The sequence below is a fragment of the Cydia fagiglandana genome, chromosome 12, assembly GCF_963556715.1.
Source record: "Cydia fagiglandana chromosome 12, ilCydFagi1.1, whole genome shotgun sequence".
Classification (NCBI taxonomy): Eukaryota; Metazoa; Arthropoda; class Insecta; order Lepidoptera; family Tortricidae; genus Cydia; species Cydia fagiglandana.
Window position 1 is genome coordinate 2,631,360 of NC_085943.1, and position 27,369 is coordinate 2,658,728.

Here is a 27,369-nt window from a genome sequence, read left to right on the forward strand (position 1 = left end):
GCCGTAGATTAGTACTGACAAATTAAAATTGTTAAAATATCATGGGAGTTGAAATTAGTGATGTTCTCGTGTTAATATTGGAATATTGGCTGAATTATTAATATTAAATCTCAAATTTAAACTTAGGTAAGGTTTTGGGAGCGCTGGCTTTGTGAAATTGCAGTTTACGTGGTCTAATATTTTTTACTAAAATTCGCTCGAAAATATTCTAGAATTGCGTCAGAATAATTTTCGTTGCCTTGTTTAATGTTGCCAAAAAATGTGACAGAGTGGAGCTTTTTGTATGAAATGAAACTCATTTTTTTTATTTTCCTGTAAAATATAATCTATAGCTAGGAAGACATGCAATAGCACTCGATTTTATTTATTTATTTGATGGAAGACAAAAATACAAGCATGACAGAGCGGTCAGAACAAGGCAACGAAAATAATTATGAACCAATTGCGTTTCGTTTGACGCTCTAACACAATTTTAAGAGTATAAACTCAACATTGTATAAATTAATAATATGTAAACAGATCACGTAAATTGAACCACTAATGTGGCAGCGTCAGATATATATAAACGGTTTCATAATCATATGTATACGTGACGTTAGCGTAATGCTTTCGATATATCTCACGTCGACATTACTTTGTAATGCGATATTAAGAATGTAATTGTAAAGGTACCATCCCATTTATTCTATAAAACTTAATTGCAAACACGAAAAATACAATTAAACTTTCTATATGTAAGAATGGCTTAAAAGTCTTGTATTCGGGCCATAATTGTAAAAAAAAAACAACGGGTTGCACTCCGGGAGTGCCGGCAGAAATGAAAACTTAATGACATTGTAACAGTTTTTCGATCAGGTCACGTGTCCGTCTTACGTCCTACGAATGTTACGGTCACGTGACCTGTTAGTTTAACATTTTTTCCCCATCACAAAAAGTGCATAGCGCCGCTAAAGAAGTTTTCATGTCACAAAAGTTTCATAAAGCAAGCTGTAAAAATAGGCAGTATGGCTTTAGCCAGTCTAGATACGCGAAAAAAAAGCTGTCAAAACACTCCGTGTCATATTGCAATACTTTTGAGTTTTATAGAACAAATGAGAAATACCTTGTAACGAAACATTAAAACGACTAATATCCGGATTTGAAGGTTTTGCCAAGCAAAATGTTTGTCGCTCTGCCAATAAATAGATCGCTTAGTTTCTGTGTAGCGTAGTTACTAGTACGGTGTAAGATTTTGTTATTTATTATTCTATGTCGAAATAAGACTTGGATTGTTATATAAATTGTGATTTATTAAATACTGTCACGTCTTTTGTATTCTGAATTTACGATATAGCACTAGGATTTCGGCGTTCGAATTCGTTTTTCACGTTTTTTAAATATTTCTACTTACCTCAATCGCGTAGTCAGTATTTTGGTTATACATACAGTCAGCAGCAGAAGTTTCTAAGCGGGCGAGGTGTTCAAAATTACCTTGACACGCTCTTATTGTCTTAGCAATAAAGTCGCGTCAAGATCATTTTGAACACCTCGCCCGCTCAGCAAATTCTGCTGCTGACTGTACCTAATAAAAATAAAACTTACCAATTGTTTTTGCCGAAAAACGCAGTTCCATATTTCTGGTTTATGTAATACATTGTTTGTTCTAAAACAGTAATTTTCAACCCATGTTGATAATATAACACATTGAGTGCTGGGAACCCGCTCGGCGGGTTGTCTGTTCGTAGTCGCTTTCCTCTACAAAGCGGGAAAACGTTGTGATCGGCTACACGCGTAGCGCTACGAAAACGTTGGCAGTGAGTGTGTTAAAGCATTTCACGAAATTGTATACCGGTACGAACGCGAATTTTTAGAAATTTGCAGTTTTTTCCGTTGATGTAATATTGTTTGAAACTGAAAAAATGTACCTTACAATATGACATAAAATGCGTTTGTACAACTCATGGGAAGCTCCATGAGAAATCTGTTTTATTATTACTCCAAAACCTGTTGTTAAGAATCAAGTACGAATACATATAAGTTCCGAATACTTCAAAGTCAAAAGTTAGGGGTCATCCATTAATTACGTCACACGAATTTCTAGGTTTTTTGACCCCTCCCCCCCTCCTTGTCACACTTCGTCACATTTGGCAAACCCCTCCCCCATAGTGTGACGCCACATTTTTTCTACGAACTCGCCAAATCGAATTAAGTAAGTACCTAAGTATTATTCATATTTTATCAAAATATTTTTGACGATATAAATATTAGTAATTTTATAACCCAAAGCTGCTTAGGAAAGAAAATTAAACGAATAAAAACGATTATCGTTTTAAAAACTTGTTATTTAAATGTACAGCGAATAAAATAATTTAAATAAATTTTCGGTTACTGACGAAGTTAAAGTGACGTCACAAAGTTTGTGTCTCCCCCCTCCCCCATGTCACAATATGTCACATTTTCTTGACCCCCTCCCTCCCCCTAAACGTGTGATGTAATTAATGGATGACCCCTTATTCCCAGAAACACTCATAATTATATCATATTAGAGTCCATTCTCGGAATCACCAAGTATTCGTATTTATTACAACATTTTATTAGAAACAAGTAAACGTTTACAAACGAGTGTTGTTTTAACCTCTAGCCGCCCAGAGACCTATAAAAAGGTCTCCTGTTCCATTCTAATTTGAACTTTGTGTTGACAAAATAAAATTTCATTTTGCTTGGCAAGGTTTGACGTATGGGCGGCTAGAGGTTAAGATGACCTCCGTAACTATTATAATAACTTGTTTTAGAACAAATAATCATTACAAACGCCTATTAGGACAGGCCTTTAGCTACCGCGCACCCTCAACGATTTGTATTTCGTCAAATACTTTGTGATAGATATTTTACTTTAGACTTTAGTTATAATTTAGACATAGCTTGGTCGAAGACGGGAAGGGCTATCATACAACAATCCTTTTTAATAGTCAGTGGCAGATATAACATATACACATACAAATAATACTTATGGTGCGACATAAGATACTAAAAATTTAATAAAATGGTACTAATAAATTTCACCTACCCCTAGGCAAGCCGGGGCTAATTTGGCTTACATATTTCCTTTACAACTCTGCTAAAATGTCCAAAAACAGGCAAGCCGGTGGGAATCGGCTTTTATGGACGCGCCGCCACTGATACTAAATTGTTGCCATGTTTAAGAATTGTACGTCTAAAATGTGACAGTTACGTAGGAAGTGGCGCCCTCAATTTTCTACAATTTCTCGTCGGACTATACATGTACCTAAAGATATTATATACCGGGTGTGGCCTGTAACACGAGCAAATAATTAAAACATAGATTGTACTCCTCAAACGGTGACACTTTTGTTCAACAACTTTTAAAAATTATGAAGTATTTAGACGCCCTATTTTTCAGTAGACTGTATTTTTTAACTTCATCCGTGTGATATATCTGCTTCTGACTGTAGCTTTTTACGTTTGACTCCGGGGATCTAGTTCACAGTTTGCAACATGTCTATGACAGTCTTTTGGGGTTTCCTATTACATACATACGGACGAACTTCTGTGAACGTGAATTCCTGCAGGTCTTTGATGGTCGCGCTTCTTCTCATCGTGGCCTTCACTTTCTAACAAGAATAAGTGCATGGCTCGAAAGACGATAAAAGTGCAACCATTTTAGGCCCGCTGAACAGTGCGGTAGTCATGAAATGGTGAAATTTAATGTTATATGCGTTGCCATTGTTTAGGTTGGTAAAGTTAATTAAGCTGGGTTTTTTAAAGGTGTTTTAAAATGCTGGTGGTCTTTTAAGCAACTAAACAAGTAAATAACCGAAATGTTGAACCGTATAACGGTAGTAGGAAGGTTCAAAATCTGTCAAAAAAATTGAAAATAAGATTTTATTTAGACAAAATTGTTGGTCCTAGAAACTATATTTAGTTACACGTACAATGAGTTGCAAAAGTGCTAACCACTTTTTTATGAATGGAATTAATTCATAAAGTAGGTACGTATGCACTTTTGCAGCTGAGTGTACATATGTACAAGTAATGCAAATAAGTGTCGGACTGTCCATAATTATGGACAATTTATAATGTAATTATAACTAAAAACTAGTTGCTAAAGCAATGCATTTTAGAACATCTGTTAGCTCGTGTTTCCACGCGATTAATTTTACATTGTCTTGTGGAAACAGTCTTAAAGTACGATTCACATGACAAACATTAATTAGAGCGCCTTTTGTTAAAATCAAAGGAGTTTGAACTTTCTGTACAATACATACGTTTCATTTTTAAATGGCACCGCGCCGCTTGCTTGCGATCATAGACATTTAAATATAGAACGTAAGTACAGTGTTTAGAAGGTTCAAATTACTTTGAGTAAGGGTGTCCCCATACCTATCGACGCAGAATGCAAAGCCGATTGAAAAATCTTTTACTTATGTACAGTCAACTGAAAAAATATGGGTGCACAAATCATCTCAAAAATATGTCCCATAGCTCTTATGTCAGAAATTTAAGAATTGAGTCGCTTAACTTCAAACTCGGGTAAATCCATCTGTCAGATTATGCGATTTTGGTATTAAGAAAACGTAATAGGGTAGATATTTGCTGAGAGGGTCCAATGGATTTACCCGAGTTTGAAGTTAAGCGACACAATTATGGGACATATTTTTGAGTAAGTTGTCTACGCCCATATTTTTGCACATGACTGTACCTAAATAACATCTCGGTCTAGTTTGATGTGAATCGTATATTATTAATGACCTTATTTTAGTTGTATAGGTTATATTTTGTTTGTTGGGTGACGGACACCACTTTAAGGCATATAATATTTAAGATAGCTTCGCTACCGAATTCTCGGCAAGCAACACGATTGAAAATGTTAATTCTCTAGTCTCCTTGTAAAAACAAATGTGTATGAAAAATTAAAAAACTTAATTTTTTAAATATTCGGTTTATAAAGTTTCTGCAATATTTGTGTTTTATTAATTTCACGATTCCACCTATCTCTTCCCTATGTGGCTTGCCGTAACAAATCTTCTGCATTAGTGCCGAGGTATATAGGTGTTATAAGCTGATGCTTATTTTGAGTCGTTTCCTCATGTTAGCACAGAAGAAATAATAGTACTACCGTACAGAAAGGACACTTCCTACAAACCCGAAGTTTGACAGCGATGAATTGGTCGACTCATCGGCTGAAGGGTCGAATCATGCTATCCCTTTCTAATATATAGCACTATCCCTTTCGGCTATTTAGGGTTGTCAAAATTCAAGTGATTATCTTATCTGTAGTCGTGCACGCACAAGGAAGTCAAGTGGTGCCAACCCTAATAATTGCTTTGAGCAATGCTGAGCCGAACGGAGCCGAGTTCGACCGAAGTCAGGAGTGTCTCCCCACTGATGTTAGCTGGTAAAATTGACTTAATAACAGTTTAGTCAGGTTATAAATGGTTAAATGCAATGAGATTTTCATAGTTTATTAATAAATGTATATAGAGAAGTGTGCAATAGTATAACTAGTCCATCCTCGTCTTGACGTGCTTCTCGGTAATCTTGTCCTTTTCGATGATGTATACGACAGCGCCCCAGCCTGAGATGGCGTCGCGATCCGCCGCGTTCACCAGCGCCTGGACGAGAAAGGAAATCACAGGTTTAGGCGAGAGCATAGACTAGGAATCCTCTAGACCAGCGGCGGGCAACCTTTTAGCAGCCAAGGGCCACATAGTGGTTAACGAAGTGGACGCGGGCCACACTTTGTTAATATTTATGACTATCAGACATTGTCACTTGTCAATATTACCACAGAATAAATAATAGTACTAGGTACAGAAGACTCACTCTCTAACAAAACGCGTCTGTCACCATCAGCACAGATATGGCCGCTAGGTGGAGACAGCGCCACGCGCGGCTTATGGCAAACCCCAAAATTGGGGCCGAACGGATGGAGTTTTAGCTACCTGTAGCAGAGCGACGAAATCGCGGAGTGAGCCGCGCCTGATATTACATAAAAAATAGCCAGGGAGGCTCGCGGGCCGCTGGTTGCCGACCGCTGCTCTAGACGGAGTTTAGAGCAATTATTTCATAAAACCGATGCTGCCAAAAATACTGGGGTGCGGGGGACGAGGTGAGAGAGTCCCGTGCCGTGATTGGTCCGTTCAAAAACATTTGGGCGTCAAACAAAGACATTTGACTCGAAAATGGAGTAAAGCTACGCCATTAATAATGGAGTAGTAGAAAGGTATTTGTGGCAGAGCGGGTAGCGCTACATAGTAGTACGCATACGGTAGTACTGAGCATAGTTCAGTCTCGAGGATGTCTTGTCTGTGGGCGAGAGACCGCCCCTCACTAGCGTTTCCCGTGTGTCGGCGTCTAGTAAACTCTATGGAAATGGCGTCGCTGCGCAGTTGCGCCAACGTTGCGTCGAGCAGCAGCCATAGACGTTGACTAGAAGCCGACGCTAGTGTGGGGTGGCTCTTATTCTCTTAATCACCTCTTAGACAAGAGTCCAAGGAAGCTTGCGGCTCTGGGACCTCGGCCCATCGCTCTATTAACCCCGTGTACGCCAAAGATGTCAACTGCCCGGCGCGGCTACGGCCCAATTAGCTGTCAATAGAGTAGAATATGACAACGGCCATGCCATATATGGCACCATACTCGTATGCGGTAAGGGGTAAAAAGCTAAACTGCAAAACGTAATTCAAGACCAAAAAAAGTAAGACAATGTTGCCACTGCAATAATTTGTTTGTTAAATAGTAAATTCATTTTGATAAATAATCACGCTAAGATTATTATTTATTTATTAGTAATTTTACTCCTACGATTCAAAAAAGTACTTAATTTTATTTACTTATTTTTACATAAATATCAACGATGATATCAACGATGAAGTCATCCCGCCCATACTAGAAACAGAAGTTGAACTTGCAGTTAGAACACAAAAAAACGATAAAGCCCCGGGACCTGATGGTATTACCAACGAATTAATAAAGTCAAGGTTAGCTGACATCCTACAAAGACTAACGGCACTCTTTAATATGACTATGAAGACAGAGGAAATTCCAATACAGTGGACCACAAGCAACATAATACTAATTCACAAAAAGGGTGACCAAGATGACATCAACAACTACCGCCCCATCAGTCTAATGTCTAACATCTATAAAATATTCGCAAAAATAATATTAAACCGCATCACAAAGAACTTGGAGGAACAGCAGCCTATTGAACAGGCAGGATTTAGATCGGGTTTCTCAACAGTGGACCATATGCATACATTGAAACAAACCATCGAGAAGTGCCAAGAGTATGGACAACCCTTATACCTAGCATTCGTCGACTTCAACAAGGCATTCGACTCTCTGGAACATAACCACATCTGGCAAGCCCTAGCAAACCAGGGTGTTGAGAGAAAATACATACAACTAATAAAGAACGTGTACAGTAACAGCTCCGCCCAAGTCAAACTAGAGTCGCTAGGAGAAGAGTTCCCTGTCAAACGAGGAGTCAGACAAGGCGATCCACTCTCACCAAAAATTTTCATTTGCGTGCTGGAAGAAGTATTTAAAAAACTTGATTGGACCGATTTAGGCATAAATGTAAACGGCAAGAAACTTAATCACTTGAGATTCGCGGATGACATAGTGCTCATGACTAACGATCCAGAGTCCCTAAGACACATGCTGCAAGACCTAACAAGCAGGAGCAGAGAGGTTGGCCTAACAATAAATAAAAGCAAAACTAAAATTATGACCAACAGAATGGAAGTACCAATCACAGTGGACGGGGAAGACATTGAATGGGTAAAATCATACATTTACTTGGGCCAACTCATCTCTATGTCTGATCAAATGCAACAAGAAATGAACAGAAGGGTCACAAATGCATGGAACAGGTTCTGGTCCCTAAAAACCATCATGAAAAATAAAGATTACCGCATCTCAATAAAAAGAAAAGTTTTCAATATGTGTATATTGCCTATACTAACATACGGATGCCAAACCTGGGCCGCAACAGAAATAATTTGGCCAAGTCCGAGATAGCTCGAGGCATTTAGTGTTCCGTACGGCTACCATCAGTTTGGCATTGACATAAACGATATCGTGAACGTAATTTACTTCCTATAGGTATATCTCTTTCGCACTAATATGTCAGTACGAGCGAGATGCATAGAAAGTAAATTACGTTCACGCCCACGATAGCGTTTATGTCAATGCCAAACTGATGGTAGCCGTACCGCTCGCATCGTTACTTTTTACAGAGGTTGTTTGCCTGTTTTTAGGGTACCGTATTCAACTACACACACAGAACAATAGTACAAAGTGTCTAAGTGCGAAGGCCGAAGGCCGAGCTTTAGCAAAATGTCATCGCTTTAGCACAGAGCAATAGTACAAGTGTCTAAATGTGAAGGCCAAAGGCCGACCTCCGCGTAGCCCGAAGGCCCGAAGCGTCCAGGATGTCAGTGCTTTAACACAGAACAATAGTACAAGTGTCTAAATGCGAAAGCCGAAGGCCGAGCTCCGCGTAGGGCCGAAGGCCCGAAGCGTCCAGGATGTTAGTACTTAAACACAGAACAATAGTATAAGTATCTAAATGCGAAGGCCGAAGGCCGAGCTCCGCGTAGGGCCGAAGGCCCGAAGCGTCCAGGCTGTCAGTTCTGTGTTTAACCACTGACATCTTGCAGGCGTCGGGCCTTCGGCCCTACGCGGAGCTCGGCCTCCGGCCTTCGCATTTAGACACTTGTATTAATTACCTGTGTTTAGAACTGACCTCCTGGATGCTTCGGACTTTCGGCCCAATGCGACTTCAGCCTTTGGATTTTGCGACTTAGACACTTGTACTTAAAAATACTTGGAAAAGTTACGGGAGGCGCGCGTCTGTCGGACACTTCGGATCTTCGAATCGCTCCTTCGGCCTTTACATTTAGTTAGATTCTTGTACTATTGCTTTGTGTTTGAATACCGAAGTCGAGCATCTCGCGAATGCTTGATGTATTATAATGATTTAGAGTAAGGCCAAGCGCGCACCACGATTTTTTGTCCTGCGATAATTTTGTCGCAGAAATGCAACGTATGTGTTTATATGTAAGTGCGCGCATATGCGACAAAAAAATCGCAGCGATTTTTAAATTGTGATTTGTCACATTTTTCCGCAATTGTCCGCAACAGGACTGAGGGGCTACCGCGTAAACCGAAATTCGCAATTTGCGGGGATCTTTCTCTTTTACTCCAATGAAGGCGTAATTAGAGTGACAGAGAAAAATGCTCGCAATTTGCGAACTTCTATTTTCGCGGTTATAGCCCTGAATCTTGTTGCTCACCGATCCGTTCAAAAATATACATAAGTACTGAATATAATTAATAGATATTATAATTATACAATTAATACAGAAATGTAATGGTACTTAATGAAAAGGAATATTGTGTATATTGTTTCGACGAATCAGATACTCTCAATAAAATCTATACATGAGGCCAAAGCTGTTCATAAATATTAAATGACTTTATTATCTCTATACGCCTTACTAACTCTATGTGTCCTATTGTGGAAAAAAAAACACAACGACAGTCAAGAACGGAATTCTTAATTTGAATTTTTCAGATTTTTGAGATGCTAGTCCATTGCTTGGAAAGCCCGTTCGAAATTGAAACTTATTTGCAATATAATAAGGTCGTATTTTGTAGATCTCTCTCATACTTATAGTAGGCTATTAAGATAAAATTAAATATCCCACAAAAATAAGCAAGCAGAATTAAACTTTATGTTAAAGACATAAGTCATAAATTTCAATGCCAAAGTTTTAACTAAGGATGTTTCTCGCCTAATATGAATTGACCAGTGTAAGCATCAGTTAGCTAGCCCTAAGCAACCAAAGGTCAAGCTGCAGTTGAAAAACTAATAAAGATAAAGTTAAGCTGATAATTTTCCCGCCGTCTCCATGCTTCTTTAAGTTGGGTATTGACTGGTCAGCTGCCTGTTAGCTATAGTTTTCGCGAAAATCGCCAGGACAGAGGTGAAAATTTTTGTATGAAAACTTGCAACTTTAAATGCATTTTTTGACGAAACTATTGCAGTCTAAAATGAAGTCAAAATCAGTCCATCGACTCAATTTTTTGCAAGCTTTCTAATGGTACCCCACACGATTCTTACAAATGAAAAAAGTTTCAGCCTACCCCTCTCAACCCCCTAAATTTCCCCCTTTAATAAGAAATAAGCAGTTTTGACTTATTCACAATATGAGTGGTGGTAATTGCTATAACTGTTCCAAATTTTAGGTATCTATGTCAAACGGTCTCTGAGAAAAACGTATTTAACTGATTTGCAAGACCGAAGTGATCCCATAAGTGTTCCGTAAACAAAGTTTTGTACGGAACACTAAAAATGACACAAAAACTAATAACATGCCAGAGGGGAATGGAGAGAAGCATGTTAGGGTACACAAAAAGAGACAGAAAACGGGCGACGGAAATAAGAGAGATCACAAAATTAGAAGATGTTACTCTAAAATCAAAATCTCTAAAATGGAAGTGGGCGGGCCACATGCTCAGGGAAAAGCAGAATTGGTCAAACATACTGACTGTGTGGACCCCACGAGACAACACAAAAAGGAAAAGAGGCAGACAATACAAAAGATGGTCAGATGATCTAAGGAAAACTGCGGGTCCACTATGGACACGACTAGCTAGAGACAGAGAGACATGGAAGGCATTGGAGGAGGCCTTTGTGTCAAAAGGACACGTCGAGCCGACGGTTGCTGCAAACACATGAACAAATAACGAAAACTGTACTAAATATTATTATTAACTGTATGCTCGAAATTAAAGGCTTTGAAATTGAAATTGAAACATAAATACAAGACGCGCTAGTAAAAAAGTGGCAACATTTTCAACTTTTTTTGGTCTTGAATTAAGTTTTGCAGTATAGCATACCTGTGAGATGGTCTCAAACAGCTCATCCGGCTTGAGGTTGGGTTCCCACAGGGCTTCACACATACCATACAGCTGCTCCGCGCAAGTACCCGACACTGCGAAATCTTCCGGCTCATTCGGGCAACCAATCTGAAATGTTACTTTTTTGGTTACAATATAGAAACCAAGTCAGGCTTTTGAGTCAAAGTTACAATAATATGGGTCTTTCAAATAGACCTAACTGTAGGCAATAATTAACCTTTTAACCACCATAGAATTTTTCATTGAGGGTGCTCGGGTTGCTGGAAGTATGAAGTTTTATCTTATTTATCAGACAGATTTTGTATGTCTTATAATATTAGTCTACAGCGGTTTAAAGATTAAACTAATTTAGCAAGTAGCCAGTAGTTGTGCCATTCACAAGACATTCTCTGTTTACTATGAGGAATATTCTTTACAGAGTATAAATATTGGTTACAGAGAAAGGGCCTGTATACCACTCACCACATCCATATTGCACACATAAGGTTTGGAAGTGTAGGGGTCCAGTCCGGCAATGACAGGTTCGATGAAGTAGGGCCCGAAGCGCCTCTCGTACAGCAGGTTGGACAGCATGGCGGAGAATGTTTTGGGGCTCATTACCCTGTTCTCTTTCAGCTCGTACAGGTTCATTCTGGAATGTTAATATTACATAATTAACGGATTGGTACCCAAGAGGTTGCATACGGAACTCACAGCTGGCCCGAACTGGAGAAGACTGGCCCACAACAGACCCCAATGGAAAGAGCTGGAGGAGGCCTTCGCCAAGCGGCACACTGAGCTATGAGACATGCTTTAACTTAAAAGGGCTTAACAGATAATAGAATTGTGTATTTTACGATGATATTCCTTTTTTTACCAACTTGAAGAAAGAGATCCTCAATTAAATGGATTCTTTTAGTTATAATGTCTTTTATTTATAATATCTTGGAGATATTAGTGATAATTTGATTATTACAGTTTATACAACTAATCTGCAGTACAAAAGCCGATTGTAAAAGATGATTGAGTAGTAAATTGGTTATTCATTGCCTTTTTTGTATCTAGGCTTAAGGACATAAATTAACTAAACACACATTTTTGTGACAGTAACATATTATTGTAAAATAAGTACCCATCTTATATGACAAAAATGTAGCAGCGCAGCATGTCAGTAAAATGAAACATCATTTTAAACAAAATTTACCTAAACTTTAGCCTCTGAAACACGGTCTGTGTGTCAGTAGCAAGCCCCGGCAGGCCCACAAACAGTGTGGGGCCCATCCGCTGCACCTTCGGGAAGTTTGTGGATACGGTCTGTGCCTGGATACCGTAGCGCTTGTCTGTGGCGATGGCCACGCAGTCCTGCCCCTTCATCGCTACTACAGCACCTCCGTTGTACGCCAAAATCGACTACGGAATCGAAAAATATAATTTCATATATTACCTAGTTCTTTTGGTAGTGTAAGCTTTATTTTTAAGATTTATATATTTAGGGCGCTCTAAAGTAACTGAAGAACACTGGAAATCAAGACAAGGACTGGATTTTGTTGAATTATAAAAATGTTTAGAACCAATCTTGCATTGTAATGACGCTAACATAACCACAACCGGTACAGTAGAAAAATACGATTCTTTCGAATTACTGATATTAATATACAGTTTACACCTTTTATATAGATATTCTTACCATTTTTTATTGTTTTACACTACGTTTTGTTTTTAAAATGAATTATGTTACTCAAACTTGAAGCGATTTGCGGGACTCGAAAATGACATATCATTCGGCGACAAAAACGACCACAGATAATCATAAACTGTCTGTTTCTTGCGTTTCGTTTCACCATGTTTCATGTTTCCATGTATTTTATTATAACCAACTTATACCGAGTTAAAGTTCTTTATCCGACTGCAACGCCAAAAGGAAGGTTTATGATCGTGTAAGGCTGTAAGCATATTATAAATACTTAGGTCTGAGGTGGTCATGTCCACAAACTACTAAGAAGATACTACGTATGTCATGTCTGAGGTGTAGTACTTTGTGTAGTACGTTCGGATCCGGTCACCTACGGCCACTTTTTGTGACCGGCCACTTCCCGTGACCGGCCATTTCATCTATCGGCCATTTCCTTGAACGGCCACTTGTCTATCGGCTTCCTTGTACGGCCACTTCCCCATATGACCATCCATCGGCCATTTCCTTAAACGGCCACTTGTCTATCGGCTTCCTTGTACACCCACTTCTCCATATGACCACTTTGGATTCGTCAACTACGGCCACTCTACCCCTCTCCCCCTACTCCCACCTTCTCATCCCTCCTTCATTCCTTCTTTGCTTTCCTTTCCTTGAATGCCCACTTTTCTATAGCCTGCACCCACATTCCTTGAAAAGCCTGTCTTCTTCTCATTACCCCTTACCCTCCTACCGTTGCCATCAAGGATGACAAAATTAGGGTGAAGAGTTAAAATATGTATGTATGTACCTTTATTGTTTCTGCCTTAAGGTTTCACTGGAAAATAATACCTTCAGGCATTAGATCTGCCTTTTATGCTTTATGATTTTTCAGAATAAAGATTAAATAAATAAATATTATCAAGCATTATTCACGGTACAGTCAGCAGCAGAAGTAGCTAAGCGGTTCAGGTGCCCGTTTCTCGAAAGCTTGTAACTTGTATTACAAGCGGTAGTCTCTTTCTAACGAATAAAGTTAAAAAGAGACTTCCGCTTGTAATAAAAGTTATAAGCTTTTGAGAAACGGGCCCCAGGTGTGCAAATTGATCTACACGCGTTCTTTTTCTCTAGACAATAAAGGCGTGTTGACTTCATTCTGAACACCTCACCCACTTTTGCTGCTGACTGTACAACTATTAATTACTACCTAATCTACCTATTCGTTGTCGCCTACTTGAATGATGTGATAACTGGCCACTTAGACTTTCTACTTTGGAATTATATGGAAAATTGTCGTTATTTATTTGTTTATTCATTATGTCAAGCAGTAGTAATAAGTAGTGTGAATATTATGATTTAATATGAATAGTGTTTAAATCCGTGAAAGGGACCCGAAAGTACTGAATTAAAATGGACGAACTCCAATTCACTACAAGCCGTAGAGGTAAACCTATAGCGTTTTACAAAGGGTACCGTTATAATTTACGCACGGGTAAGAAAAATAAAAATCATACAACTTTGTGGCGTTGTTCAGACAAAGACAATTGTTATGCTTCTATTTCTATCGATTCTAAAGGAAAAAATGTATTGCGAGAAAATAATAAACAGCATCAGTGCAGGCCTAATTATGTAAAAAAGGAAATCGAAATGTTATTAGATGACTGTAAGAAGGAGGTATGTACCAACTTCACATCTGTACAACAGATCTATGAAACTCACGTTGAAAGATTGATAAACAAGAAGGGACGAAAGTTCGCAAAACACATTCCCCACTTTTCCTCAATAAAAAACGGATTGTACGCCGCCCGGAAAAGATTTTTACATACGGATCGACTGAGCTTCAGAAAGTTAGAAGACGTTCACATTACAGGTACACTTGCTGACGATTTCTTAGTGTGCGAAGATGGCATTGACGACAAAATATTAATTTTTGCCACTGTCATGTGCAGAGACCTAATAAAAAACCTCGACGGTTCTTATTACGCAGACGGCACATTCCACGCAGCTCCACATCCTTTCTTTCAGTTATTTGCTCTCCACCTAGACAGTAACTCGAGTGAAAATACAGTTAATATAGTTCCTGTGGTCTACGGATTACTACCGAATAAAGAAAAAAAAACATACACCCGATTTTTTCGTTTAGTGCAAGAAAAGCTTTTTGTGAATATAGTCCAATTCAAATGTGACTACGAGTTAGGCATACTGAATAGCGTTCGTGAAGTTTTCCCACACGCATTAATAACAGGCTGTCAATTCCACTACAGCACTGCAGTATGGAAAAAATCCAGGAAACTTAAGCTCAAGAGAACGCCGCATGGACGCACGTTGACCAGAAAAGCTGCTCATTTGGCATATCTGCCGGCAAACAAAATAAAAAAGACGTTGCTGGCCATTATACAAGACCACCCTCAAACGCCGATAGTAAAAAAATTCAAAAAGTACTTTGAAAGTTTCTGGTTCAAAAAAGTTACGATTGACACGTTTTGCTGTTCGACAGATAAGTTTTTTCGCACAAATAATGCCATCGAGGGATGGCATCATCGTCTGAACTCAATGCTACCAAAAACACCCAATATATTTCTGTTTTTGAAATGTTTAAAAAATGAAGCTAGACGAAGCGAAAACAAAATATTGCAACATATATTCCAAAATAAAAAGAATAGAAGGCAAGATATCATTGATTTCGATCGTAAATATAAGAGGCTTCTACAAAAACTGGACAATTCAGAAATTTCTGAAAACTCATTTTTAAATAAAGTCATTTATTGGAGACTGCTTTTAAAGCAAAAGAAAGAATAGACGACCTAGATATAAGCAATTATTCAATTTAAGTGGAACGTGTATTGTAACGAAGTGGAAACTAAAAAGTTAAGTTAATAAGTAGTAACGAGTGTTTTATGTTTTCTGTTCCTTATTTTAATTTTATTTCAATAATAATATATACATTTACTATACCATTTGTATAATTTACTTATACATATTGTAACCCTGATTCATTAGAATACAATAATCACAGTCCACTATGTCAGAGTTTTTGTTGAAACTAGCATTTGCCCGCGGGTTCGTATGGCCTTATTACTAAAAATAAAAATAAATAAATATTGGATGCTTCCATAAAATAAACCTTTTTTTACTGCTTTTTCTTAACCATGGCTAATGTTGTTGTATAGTCTATGGTGCGGAACCATCCGTGCCCATTTATTTAAGTCTTTATGTAACCAAAAAATTAAGCAAAATCGTTAAAGTGATCGGTTTGTGTTGCAGCCTTTAATATTTTGCATTTTATGGTAGGGTACATCGCCAATTATTAGCCAGTTTTCAATTACTGGCCACCTATACTAAAATGAATTCTGTGTATAGGTGAATAGAACTCATTTTTGTAAGAGGCGGCCAGTTATTGAACGAGTGGGTTGTGGATAAATTTCAGTTACTGGCCATTTTCCTTATACTGAAAATGAGTTTTATTTATCTGTAAATAGAATTCATTTTTGGAATAGGTGGCCAGTAATTGAAAACTGGCTAATAATTGGATTTTCGTACCTTATATACTAAAATGAACTTTGTTCACCTATAAATAGAAATCAAATTAAGTGGCCAGTAATTGGGGGGTCGCTAGTAATTGGCGATGTACCCTAAATACTGTCAAATGAAAACTGTTTATGTCATTTGAACCATCTTTCGGGGGCATTCCTAAGGTGTTTTGAATCGAACCACTAAAGTAGGCTGAATTTAGAATACTCCAGGTTTATATTTATATTTTTTTATGTACCGGAAGATTAGTACTTTCATTTTGGTATAACTCTCACCTTGCTACCGGAGATGAGGTAAATCAGACGACCCCTATTTTGGTACCCTTTGATCAGGCCGGATTCCGAAAGCTCCAGGTTTGGCTTATTAGGTTACAAAAAAATAATAACTTATATAGGAGCCGAATCTTGCTACCCGATGAGGTAGTGACTGGTATGCCGGCTCTCCGTCTTATGGTCTTTCGGGGAAACGGCTGAACTAGGAATTTGCACAGTGGTCTTTCGGGGAAATGGCCTTAGTAGGAATCTGCATTGTGGTCCTTTGGGGAAATGGCCGTAGTAGGAATCTGCATTGTGGTCCTTTGGGGAAATGGCCGTAGTAGGAATCTGCATTGTGGTCCTTTGGGGAAATGGCCGTAGTAGGAAAAGACCGAACAGGGATATGGCCGATGTAGAAATTTCCACGATGGCCGTAGAAGGAAGTGGCCGTAGGTGACCGGATCCGTACGTTCTATTGTAGGGTCAAAACACTATCGTATTCCGAAACGAACCCACATTCGTTTTTGAAAAACTTGCTTACTATGTTAACCGACTTTCGAAAGGGAAAGGGTCTTATATGAATGAATGAAACTGTGGTCGGGTTAAAATTTATGGAATAATAATTTGGCCAAGTCCGAGATAGCTCGAGGCATTTAGTGTTCCGTACGGCTACCATCAGTTTGGCATTGACATAAACGATATCGTGAACGTAATTTACTTCCTATAGGTATATCTCTTTCGCACTAATATGTCAGTACGAGCGAGATGCATAGAAAGTAAATTACGTTCACGCCCACGATAGCGTTTATGTCAATGCCAAACTGATGGTAGCCGTACCGCTCGCATCGTTACTTTTTACAGAGGTTGTTTGCCTGTTTTTAGGGTACCGTATTCAACTACACACACAGAACAATAGTACAAAGTGTCTAAGTGCGAAGGCCGAAGGCCGAGCTTTAGCAAAATGTCATCGCTTTAGCACAGAGCAATAGTACAAGTGTCTAAATGTGAAGGCCAAAGGCCGACCTCCGCGTAGCCCGAAGGCCCGAAGCGTCCAGGATGTCAGTGCTTTAACACAGAACAATAGTACAAGTGTCTAAATGCGAAAGCCGAAGGCCGAGCTCCGCGTAGGGCCGAAGGCCCGAAGCGTCCAGGATGTTAGTACTTAAACACAGAACAATAGTATAAGTATCTAAATGCGAAGGCCGAAGGCCGAGCTCCGCGTAGGGCCGAAGGCCCGAAGCGTCCAGGCTGTCAGTTCTGTGTTTAACCACTGACATCTTGCAGGCGTCGGGCCTTCGGCCCTACGCGGAGCTCGGCCTCCGGCCTTCGCATTTAGACACTTGTATTAATTACCTGTGTTTAGAACTGACCTCCTGGATGCTTCGGACTTTCGGCCCAATGCGACTTCAGCCTTTGGATTTTGCGACTTAGACACTTGTACTTAAAAATACTTGGAAAAGTTACGGGAGGCGCGCGTCTGTCGGACACTTCGGATCTTCGAATCGCTCCTTCGGCCTTTACATTTAGTTAGATTCTTGTACTATTGCTTTGTGTTTGAATACCGAAGTCGAGCATCTCGCGAATGCTTGATGTATTATAATGATTTAGAGTAAGGCCAAGCGCGCACCACGATTTTTTGTCCTGCGATAATTTTGTCGCAGAAATGCAACGTATGTGTTTATATGTTAGTGCGCGCATATGCGACAAAAAAATCGCAGCGATTTTTAAATTGTGATTTGTCACATTTTTCCGCAATTGTTCGCGACGCGATTGTCGCAAAGTGAATTGCAGCATGCGGAGTTGTATGGCCCCGCGCGCACTATGATAATAAAATCGCACCCCGGCCGGACCTCAGTCGGCATTTCGCTCTCCAAACCCCAACATCTCGGCACCTGCACCTCCAATGGAGTCTCAAAATGAGACGCTAGATGTTGACCATTTAATTATGGAAATAGACGGGGATCACCAGTCTTACAGCAATCGCATATTAAAGACACGTTTCATGACAAGCGACTGGTCGACTTTTTCATTTTCATCGCAGTGCGCGCAGTGAATTTTCTGCGATATATTACAGCGCGATTCTAAAATCGTGTCGCAAAAATTTATATCGTGGTGCGTGCTTGGCCTATAATACCTTAAAATGTAACATAACTCCTTCAATTTGAATTTAGAACTCATTATTATTTTTTATTTGATTTTGTTTCTAGTTCTATGCCATATATATAGACTTTAATATTATTTAGAACTGCTAAAATACAAGATCGGCTTACTTTAAATATTTCGTCAATTTTACCTTTGTTTCTAAAAAACTGTGATATTTAACTGTCATATATAGCTGGTCAACCAAATCTTGTCAGTAAAAAAAGGCGCGAAATTCAAATTTTCTATGGGACGATATCCATTCGCGCCTACATTTTTCAAATTTGCCGCCTTTTTCTACTGACAAGATCTGCTTGACCAAGTATAGGTACTATTTATTAATGTCTTCCAAAATTATTTTCTCGTAACAGGACTGAGGGGCTACCGCGTAAACCGAAATTCGCAATTTGCGGGGATCTTTCTCTTTTACTCCAATGAAGGCGTAATTAGAGTGACAGAGAAAAATGCTCGCAATTTGCGAACTTCTATTTTCGCGGTTATAGCCCTGAATCTTGTTGCTCACCGATCCGTTCAAAAATATACATAAGTACTGAATATAATTAATAGATATTATAATTATACAATTAATACAGAAATGTAATGGTACTTAATGAAAAGGAATATTGTGTATATTGTTTCGACGAATCAGATACTCTCAATAAAATCTATACATGAGGCCAAAGCTGTTCATAAATATTAAATGACTTTATTATCTCTATACGCCTTACTAACTCTATGTGTCCTATTGTGGAAAAAAAAACACAACGACAGTCAAGAACGGAATTCTTAATTTGAATTTTTCAGATTTTTGAGATGCTAGTCCATTGCTTGGAAAGCCCGTTCGAAATTGAAGCTTAATTGCAATATAATAAGGTCGTATTTTGTAGATCTCTCTCATACTTATAGTAGGCTATTAAGATAAAATTAAATATCCCACAAAAATAAGCAAGCAGAATTAAACTTTATGTTAAAGACATAAGTCATAAATTTCAATGCCAAAGTTTTAACTAAGGATGTTTCTCGCCTAATATGAATTGACCAGTGTAAGCATCAGTTAGCTAGCCCTAAGCAACCAAAGGTCAAGCTGCAGTTGAAAAACTAATAAAGATAAAGTTAAGCTGATAATTTTCCCGCCGTCTCCATGCTTCTTTAAGTTGGGTATTGACTGGTCAGCTGCCTGTTAGCTATAGTTTTCGCGAAAATCGCCAGGACAGAGGTGAAAATTTTTGTATGAAAACTTGCAACTTTAAATGCATTTTTTGACGAAACTATTGCAGTCTAAAATGAAGTCAAAATCAGTCCATCGACTCAATTTTTTGCAAGCTTTCTAATGGTACCCCACACGATTCTTACAAATGAAAAAAGTTTCAGCCTACCCCTCTCAACCCCCTAAATTTCCCCCTTTAATAAGAAATAAGCAGTTTTGACTTATTCACAATATGAGTGGTGGTAATTGCTATAACTGTTCCAAATTTTAGGTATCTATGTCAAACGGTCTCTGAGAAAAACGTATTTAACTGATTTGCAAGACCGAAGTGATCCCATAAGTGTTCCGTAAACAAAGTTTTGTACGGAACACTAAAAAACAACCGGCAGATACAATTAAATCAGTTTTTAAGAGTTTATTTTACGCAATTCATCAGCATACATATCCAATCTTGCGGTCATATTAAAACTCCAATGGTCTTTTATCTGTCTGCATAGGTTTAAATCTATTTCTGCAATCAAAAGGCCATCTTTTTCCCTTGATAGGCTCGGAGTTCTACATCCATTAGGTGCAGTTACATAACTGGATCCATAGTAACTTCTAGTCACTTTATTTGTTCCATCTTGGAGAGTAAATTCTTCTGTTCCAACTCTGTTAATGCTGCATGTGAAGTAACTGTTTGCTATAGCAGCATTTCGGGCCTCAATTCCCCAAAAAGACTCACCAAATGCTGATATCGTTGCACATGGATTGAAGACAATTTCAGCGCCATTTAAAGCAAACATGAGCCAGTTTAAAGCTTGATGGCGTCCGTAGCAAATATTAATGGCAATTTTTCCAAATGTGGTTTCGAAAACTGGATGGCCGCTGTCACCTGGTGAATAATACGACGTTTCACTAAAGCTGCCTACGCTTGGCAAATGGTTCTTACGGTGTTTGCCCATCACTGAGCCATTTTCGTCAATAACTACGGCTGCATTCCACCACACTCCGTTATCATCCTTTTCTAGAATAGGTGATATTATGACCATTCCATGTTTCCTTGCTAGTTCAGAAATAAACGTGATAGTTGGTCCTGTTTCAGCTGATTCCGCAAATTCTGACCATCTATCCTTCTCTCTCGTACATAGAAAGAAAGGCATTGACCATGTCTCTTGCAAGCAAAGAATCTTGACTCCTTCTCCTGCCGCTATTTTTATAATATTTTCAATTTTAGCGAAAATTGCCTGTCTTTGCTCCTTAATCGAGGTGTTTGTTGTCAAAACAATTGAATGTTGGATTAAACCCAGTTTCACTAACCTCGGTTTTCTGGTTTCTTCTTTTGCAGCATTGAAAGAGTACGCCGCAATCTCGACATTATTTTCTTCACCGGCTTGACTTGTCGATTTCTTTAAATTTAATTCGCAATGATCTTCTCTGCCGTAGTATATTCTGTTGAATTCCTTCAATTGCTCTTTAGGTAAATATTGCTTCATTAAACTGTCAACAGTCCGATTTGGTTCCATGTTTTTGATACAATGTGAAAAATAAATCTTTAACAAGTCAATATCTTTACACAAAATAACATATTACGGTTGTGTTGTCGCTACAGTGGCACGCTACTTGTGGATTTAGTAGTGTGTATAAGTTAGTTCGTGTTTTGACCACCGCCTTTAATAACTTTGTAGCACAGGTTACGTAAGTCTTTGCGTACCTAGTAAATAACTGATTGGATGTTTAATGTATTATGGTTCGTTGCAAAGTTTATTATGGCGTATTTTTAAGACTTTCGTAATACGGGATAGGGTTGCAAATGGCTTGGTGAGGCAAAAAATTATGCAGACGTAGGTTTGTATTAGCATAGTGGCTAGCGACACTATCCATATTTATTGGTCTATCGAGTGATTAACTAGGTACTATATTTAGATTAATACTGGTTGATATTCTTACTGCAGAGTGTTACAACATAGATGGAATGCAAGAAGTAGGTATTCTTGCATTTTCATTATGCAAATGGGGAACATCAAGTAAGTAAAGATTCATAGTCCCAAAAATTTTGATTGATTGATTGATTGATTGAAAAATATAAAAAATGCTAGAGTCTGTGCGGAAAGAGAAGAGCTATAGAATGTATTGGATCCCATATAAATTCTCTTTCCGCACAGACAATAGTGTGAAATTTATAGGCGTTTCACGCATTCTGCCTGAAATACGAGGAAATTGTTGAAAAAATAGTAAGCCAAGTTTTTGATCGATTTTTCACCCTACTGGTCCATTAGTCCAAAATGCCACCCTTTCCGATATTTTGTGAACGCTAGATGGGAAATGGTTTTCTTTAATAGCATGTCTAAATTTATAAGATCAAGTTCGCCATACATTTCAATACTACTACTCTTGATCTTAGAAAAGTGGACAGACTATAGGTACCTACCTACCACATTCGTAAAGTAGACGAAGTAATGGGACACCTGCTGATTGCTATTTTGTAGGTTATTATTTGAATAAATTTACCTACTTGGCTAGATAATATTATGTACGTCCAAAAACTCCACATGTTCCTTATTATTGTTTATCACGATCATACCTATTTAACGAGGTGTAAACACTAGTGTACATAGTTATTATCTACGATTAATCACTAATATTGAACGCATTCCATGTGTCAACCTTCTATCAAATTTACATACGTAACTACCCTTCTTTCAATATCTAATGTTATACATATGTTCGTAGGTAGATTAGCTTTATGTACTTAAGTATTTGAGACAAAAGGCAAACAGACAACAGGTTGTTTAAGTCACGTATCCCAGTGTATTGATATACCAAAACCAAATATTTTTCTCTGCAATATCTTCCCGCTTTATCACATTAGGTCGAAGGTCAACAAGAAAACAGTCGGACCACACAGATCCGGTGCACGCGCTACTATTAGACCTATATAAGGCTAAGCGCAAGCCGCGCCCGCCACAGACCACTGATCATTCACTCCGGCACCATGGACGGCGAAACTCTCAGCTTGGAAGCCATCATCAACAACAACCTCAGCGGCCGAGACCTTGACGAGTTTAACAGAATCTACTACGGCAGAAAGGACCATCTTGAAGTCAAGCTAAAGGAGACTTCCATCGCCGCCGCCAAGGATGCCAACTTCGAAGTCGCCGCCTACGCCTTCCCGGCCAAGCAGGAACAAACTCGCGCCCCCAGGATCGTAAAAGTTGGTATCATCCAACACTCCATTGCTATTCCGACCGACCGTCCTATCCTCGAACAGAAAAAAGCTATCTTTGACAAAGTTAAGAAGATTATCGACGTCGCCGGCCAGGAGGGCGTGAACATCATCTGCTTCCAAGAGCTATGGAACATGCCGTTCGCTTTCTGCACTCGCGAGAAGCAGCCGTGGTGCGAGTTCGCCGAATCAGCCGAGCATGGTGAAACCACGAGGTTCCTTCGCGAGCTGGCCGTCAAGTACTCGATGGTGATCGTCTCTTCTATCCTCGAGAGAGATGAGAAGCACGCAGACATCCTGTGGAACACCGCCGTCGTCATCAGCGATTCAGGCAACGTGATCGGCAAGCAGCGCAAGAACCACATCCCGAGGGTGGGAGATTTCAACGAATCGAACTACTACATGGAAGGTAACTCCGGGCATCCTGTGTTCGCGACTCGCTACGGTAAAATCGCTATTAACATTTGCTTCGACCGCCACCACGTCCTGAACTGGATGATGTTCGGTCAGAACGGAGCCGAGATCGTGTTTAATCCGTCGGCCACGATAGCCGCTGAGGCAGGTAGCGAGTACATGTGGAATATTGAAGCGAGGAACGCCGCTATAACTAACTGCTACTTCACCGCTGCGATCAACCGTGTTGGCTACGAAGAGTTCCCTAATGAGTTCACGTCAGCTGACGGGAAGCCTGCTCACAAAGACTTGGGGTTGTTCTACGGTTCGAGCTACTTCACGGGTCCTGATGGCGTGAGGTGTCCGGGTCTGTCGCGTACGAGGGACGGTCTGCTGATCGGAGTGCTGGACTTGAACCAGAACAGGCAGATCAAGGACAGACGCTGCTACTACATGACCCAACGCCTGGACATGTACGTGAACAGCCTCAGCAAAGTCCTGGACCTGGACTACAAGCCGCAAGTCGTACATGAGCATGATTCCGAGAAGTGATTGATTATGGTTCTTGTTTAATGATAAGGTAATAACGTTTAATAAATCTTTATATATATTGGTACGTCTTGACTTTCACTTGCACCTTTTCCTCATTTAGCTTTACCGATATGTTAGGAAATACATGCTGATGTAGGTACGCAGAATAATATTACCTACATATACAGTTTTTTTTAAAGATTTACCTAAGTATGTACTCTTGCTAATTTTCGAATATTTTAATACATATAATAAAGCTGTAGACGGTCGAAAGTCTGTACATGGAAGATATTTGAAAAAAAGTTGGCTGGGGATACTAAGAATCGATAACAGAACACGTTCCAACAGTTTTTAGAATTTTTGTCTGTTTGTCTGTTTATCTGTTTGTCTGTTTATTTGAACGAGCATCACGTGAAAACGGCTGAACGGATTTTGATGAAAACTTTACTAATCTGTCGAGAAAATCTCCGGCCAGGTTATAGGCTATAAAAATTCAACCCATATAAGGGGGGGTAGCCACAATACCCGCTTGATTTAAGTTTGCCCCTGAATCTTACGGCGCTACTTAGGAAGGAGGGGCAAACTTTTTCGCGCCTGGTTGGGACTAAAAGTAAAAAAAACCGGGCAAGTGCGAGTTGGACTCGCGCACGAAGGGTTCCGTACCATAATGCAAAAACTGGCTAAAATAAAACGGTCACCCATCCAAGTACTTGACCCCGCCCGACGTTGCTTAACTACGGTCTAAAATCACGTTTGTTGTATGGGAGCCCCACTTAAATCTTTATTTTATTCAGTTTTTAGTATTTGTTGTTATAGCGGCAACAGAAATACATCATCTGTGAAAATTTCAACTGTCTAGCTATCACGGTTCGTGAGATACAGCCTGGTGACAGACGGACGGACGGACAGCAAAGTCTTAGTAATAGGGTCCCGTTTTACCCTTTGGGTACGGAACCCTAAAAATGTACAACTGTCTATCAAATGGCGTTTTTTATATCGAAAAATTTTCGGGCTCGCTTCGCTCGCGTTTTCAATAACATTCTGCGGTATGCTAATGATGATATTCGGGTGGCAACTGCAGCAGCATTACTCTGTTGTAACGTTACTGCTGCAGCACTGTCAATTTTCGTGATAAAATGAGGTGACTGATTTCCATACTAAAAGTAAAAAAGTACAACTGTTTATCAAATTGCGTTTTTATATCGAAAAATTTTCGCGCTCGCTTCGCTCGCGTTTACAAAACCATTCTATGATATGATAAAGGTGATATTCGGTTGGCAACTGCAGCAGCATTACTCTGTTGCAACGTTACTGCTCCGGCACTGTCAATTTTCGTCATAAAATGATGTGACTGATTTCCATACTAAAAGCAAGAGAGTGAGGGTACGAAAGAACATCTCCAACGTAGGCTTTCGATTTGACCTTTACGCGGAGGCCCTTAAAGTCATGGAAAAAAATCTTGCTTTCGGGCTTGCGGCCAGCCGATTTTTTCGACATAGATTACCGATTTTATAGCGAATTTTGCTCTCTTGCACGGCAGATTTGTCGGCCAAGGCGAGTTACTACTTAGCCGCGATCCTGAGACCTAACTGTCAAAGTGATAACACTTTGGCAGTTAGGTCTCAGGGGCCCCGTGAAAGCCGAAAACTAAAAGCATCCTATCAAGTAGCGCTTTCGAGTGAAGCCAAAGAGCGAGCAGTAGAAGAGTCGTGATTTCATGCATAGATTCGATTTCAAGCCACTCTTTTGCAGTTCGGCGTGAGGTCTTATGCGAGGCATTCTGCCTTACGGCAAAGTTGATCTTCTGCCTTAATTACACTTGGGCGTGGATCCAAATCCAAGCTTTCCTCTTTCGCAGCTGAGCCTTCTGCCTTGCTTCATTTCGCCAATACAATTCACTTGGTCAATTCCAAGCTTTGCTTTCTTGCATCTTTTCTGTATGAAAACAACCTCGCTGAGATCCTTAACCTCTAGCGGCCCACCATACAAGGAAAATTGGCAATCGAATTTGAATCAACCGTATTAGAAAATAGAGTTGAATTTGTTTTGTTTTAAAATCGAATGAAACAAAATAAACGAAACTCTATTCCATTTCATTAAGATTTAATTTTCATTGGAGGTAATTTGTACTAGTATTAGGACATTGAACCCCAAGAGGTTAAATATCGATCCCTATGCCAAGCTAAGCTGATAGAAAACTGTCACATCCCTTCTCTGTATAAAATCCTGGATTCGCGCCTGGTTGGGACTAAAAGTAAAAATGTACAACTGTCTATCAAATTGCGTTTTTTATATCGAAAATAGTACTCTGTTGCAACGTTACTGCTGCAGCACTGTCAATTTTTGTGGTAAAATTATGTGTCTGATTTCTATACTAACAGTAAAAATGTACAACTGTCTATCATATTGCGTTTTTATATCGAAAAATTTTCGCGCTCGCTTCGCTCGCGTTTTCAATAACATTCTAAGATGTGATAAAGGTGATATTCGGGTGGCAACTGCAGCAGCATTACTGTGTTGCAACGTAACTGTTGCAACACTGTCAATTTTTGTGCAAATAGATGTGACTGATTTCCATACTAAAAATAAAAATGACCAACTGTCTATTAAATTGCGTTTTTATATCGAAAAATTTTCGCGCTCGCTTCGATCGCGTTTTCAATAACATTCTAAGATATGATAAAGGTGATATTCAGGTGGCGACTACAGCAGCATTACTCTGTTGCAACGTTATTGCTGCAGGACTCTCAATTTTTGTGATAAAATGATGTGACTGATTTCCATATCCCTGTAATGCGGCAATGAACGTCACTCAATTGACCAAAAAAAAATTCAATATAATCTTGACGACCCTAGGGAGAGGGGGCACCATGGTCTAGAAATGCTTAGGGCATCACAATATCCGGCACTGGTCGTTTGCAGAGTCAAACGATTTGGGACTCGCATTTTATACGCATTACCATGCCTTCTCTAAAAAAATCGAATGATTCGCGAAAGTCTCGCAACGCATTGAGGTTACAAAGGGCACGTGGTTTTCCTCAGGAGTCTGAAGAAGACCACGGTGAGTGGCGCTTTAGCCAGGCAAGCCGATTCGCTTTTGCTCGCGCGCGTACCTTACTGTATCGTCCGATATACACCTACAACTCTGTCGTTTAAATCACGTGTAAAATTTGAATAAGGGCGAAAAAAGCTATTGATTTTGGAGTGTAGTTTTATTTCGTGCTACCTAATTGTAAAATATTTTATCTGGACTACAGTCCTCTAGCATATCCATCTGTCAACTTTACTTCAAGTTCCGCCTCCAGGGGAGAGGAAGAAAAATACAACAGACCGAATTCACGCGGGCGGAGCCGCGGGCTCAGCTAGTTCTAAATAAGTTTATACGTTTTTATACAACATTTATATTGATTCAATAAATTTTCTCTACTTTAATTCTAAATATACATACCTACTATTTACTCACATAACAACAACACTGAACGTGGGATTATTGTATCAAAATGAAAAATGTTCTAAACTGGTAGTGGTA

The 27,369-nt window shown here is 39.3% G+C and overlaps 3 protein-coding genes across 3 annotated transcripts; 1 reads left to right on the forward strand and 2 right to left on the reverse strand.

The window, feature by feature from the left end:
- Window positions 1-5,448: 5,448 nt before the first annotated feature.
- On the reverse strand, window positions 5,449-12,748 carry LOC134669375 (proteasome subunit beta type-3). Its single transcript, XM_063526895.1, has 5 exons — window positions 12,599-12,748; window positions 12,116-12,321; window positions 11,395-11,563; window positions 10,912-11,040; window positions 5,449-5,612 (listed from the first exon to the last, which is right to left on the reverse strand). Exons 1-5 carry the CDS (start codon window positions 12,599-12,601, stop codon window positions 5,502-5,504), a joined length of 618 nt encoding a protein of 205 aa, XP_063382965.1. The 5' UTR covers window positions 12,602-12,748; the 3' UTR covers window positions 5,449-5,501.
- Window positions 12,749-20,101: 7,353 nt separating this feature from the next.
- LOC134669377 (beta-ureidopropionase-like) lies at window positions 20,102-21,339 on the reverse strand. Its single transcript, XM_063526896.1, has one exon. It carries the CDS (start codon window positions 21,214-21,216, stop codon window positions 20,119-20,121), a length of 1,098 nt encoding a protein of 365 aa, XP_063382966.1. The 5' UTR covers window positions 21,217-21,339; the 3' UTR covers window positions 20,102-20,118.
- A 1,293-nt stretch (window positions 21,340-22,632) lies between these two features.
- Window positions 22,633-23,925, forward strand: LOC134669378 (beta-ureidopropionase-like). The gene has a single exon (XM_063526897.1). It carries the CDS (start codon window positions 22,686-22,688, stop codon window positions 23,859-23,861), a length of 1,176 nt encoding a protein of 391 aa, XP_063382967.1. The 5' UTR covers window positions 22,633-22,685; the 3' UTR covers window positions 23,862-23,925.
- The last annotated feature ends 3,444 nt before the right edge of the window (window positions 23,926-27,369 follow it).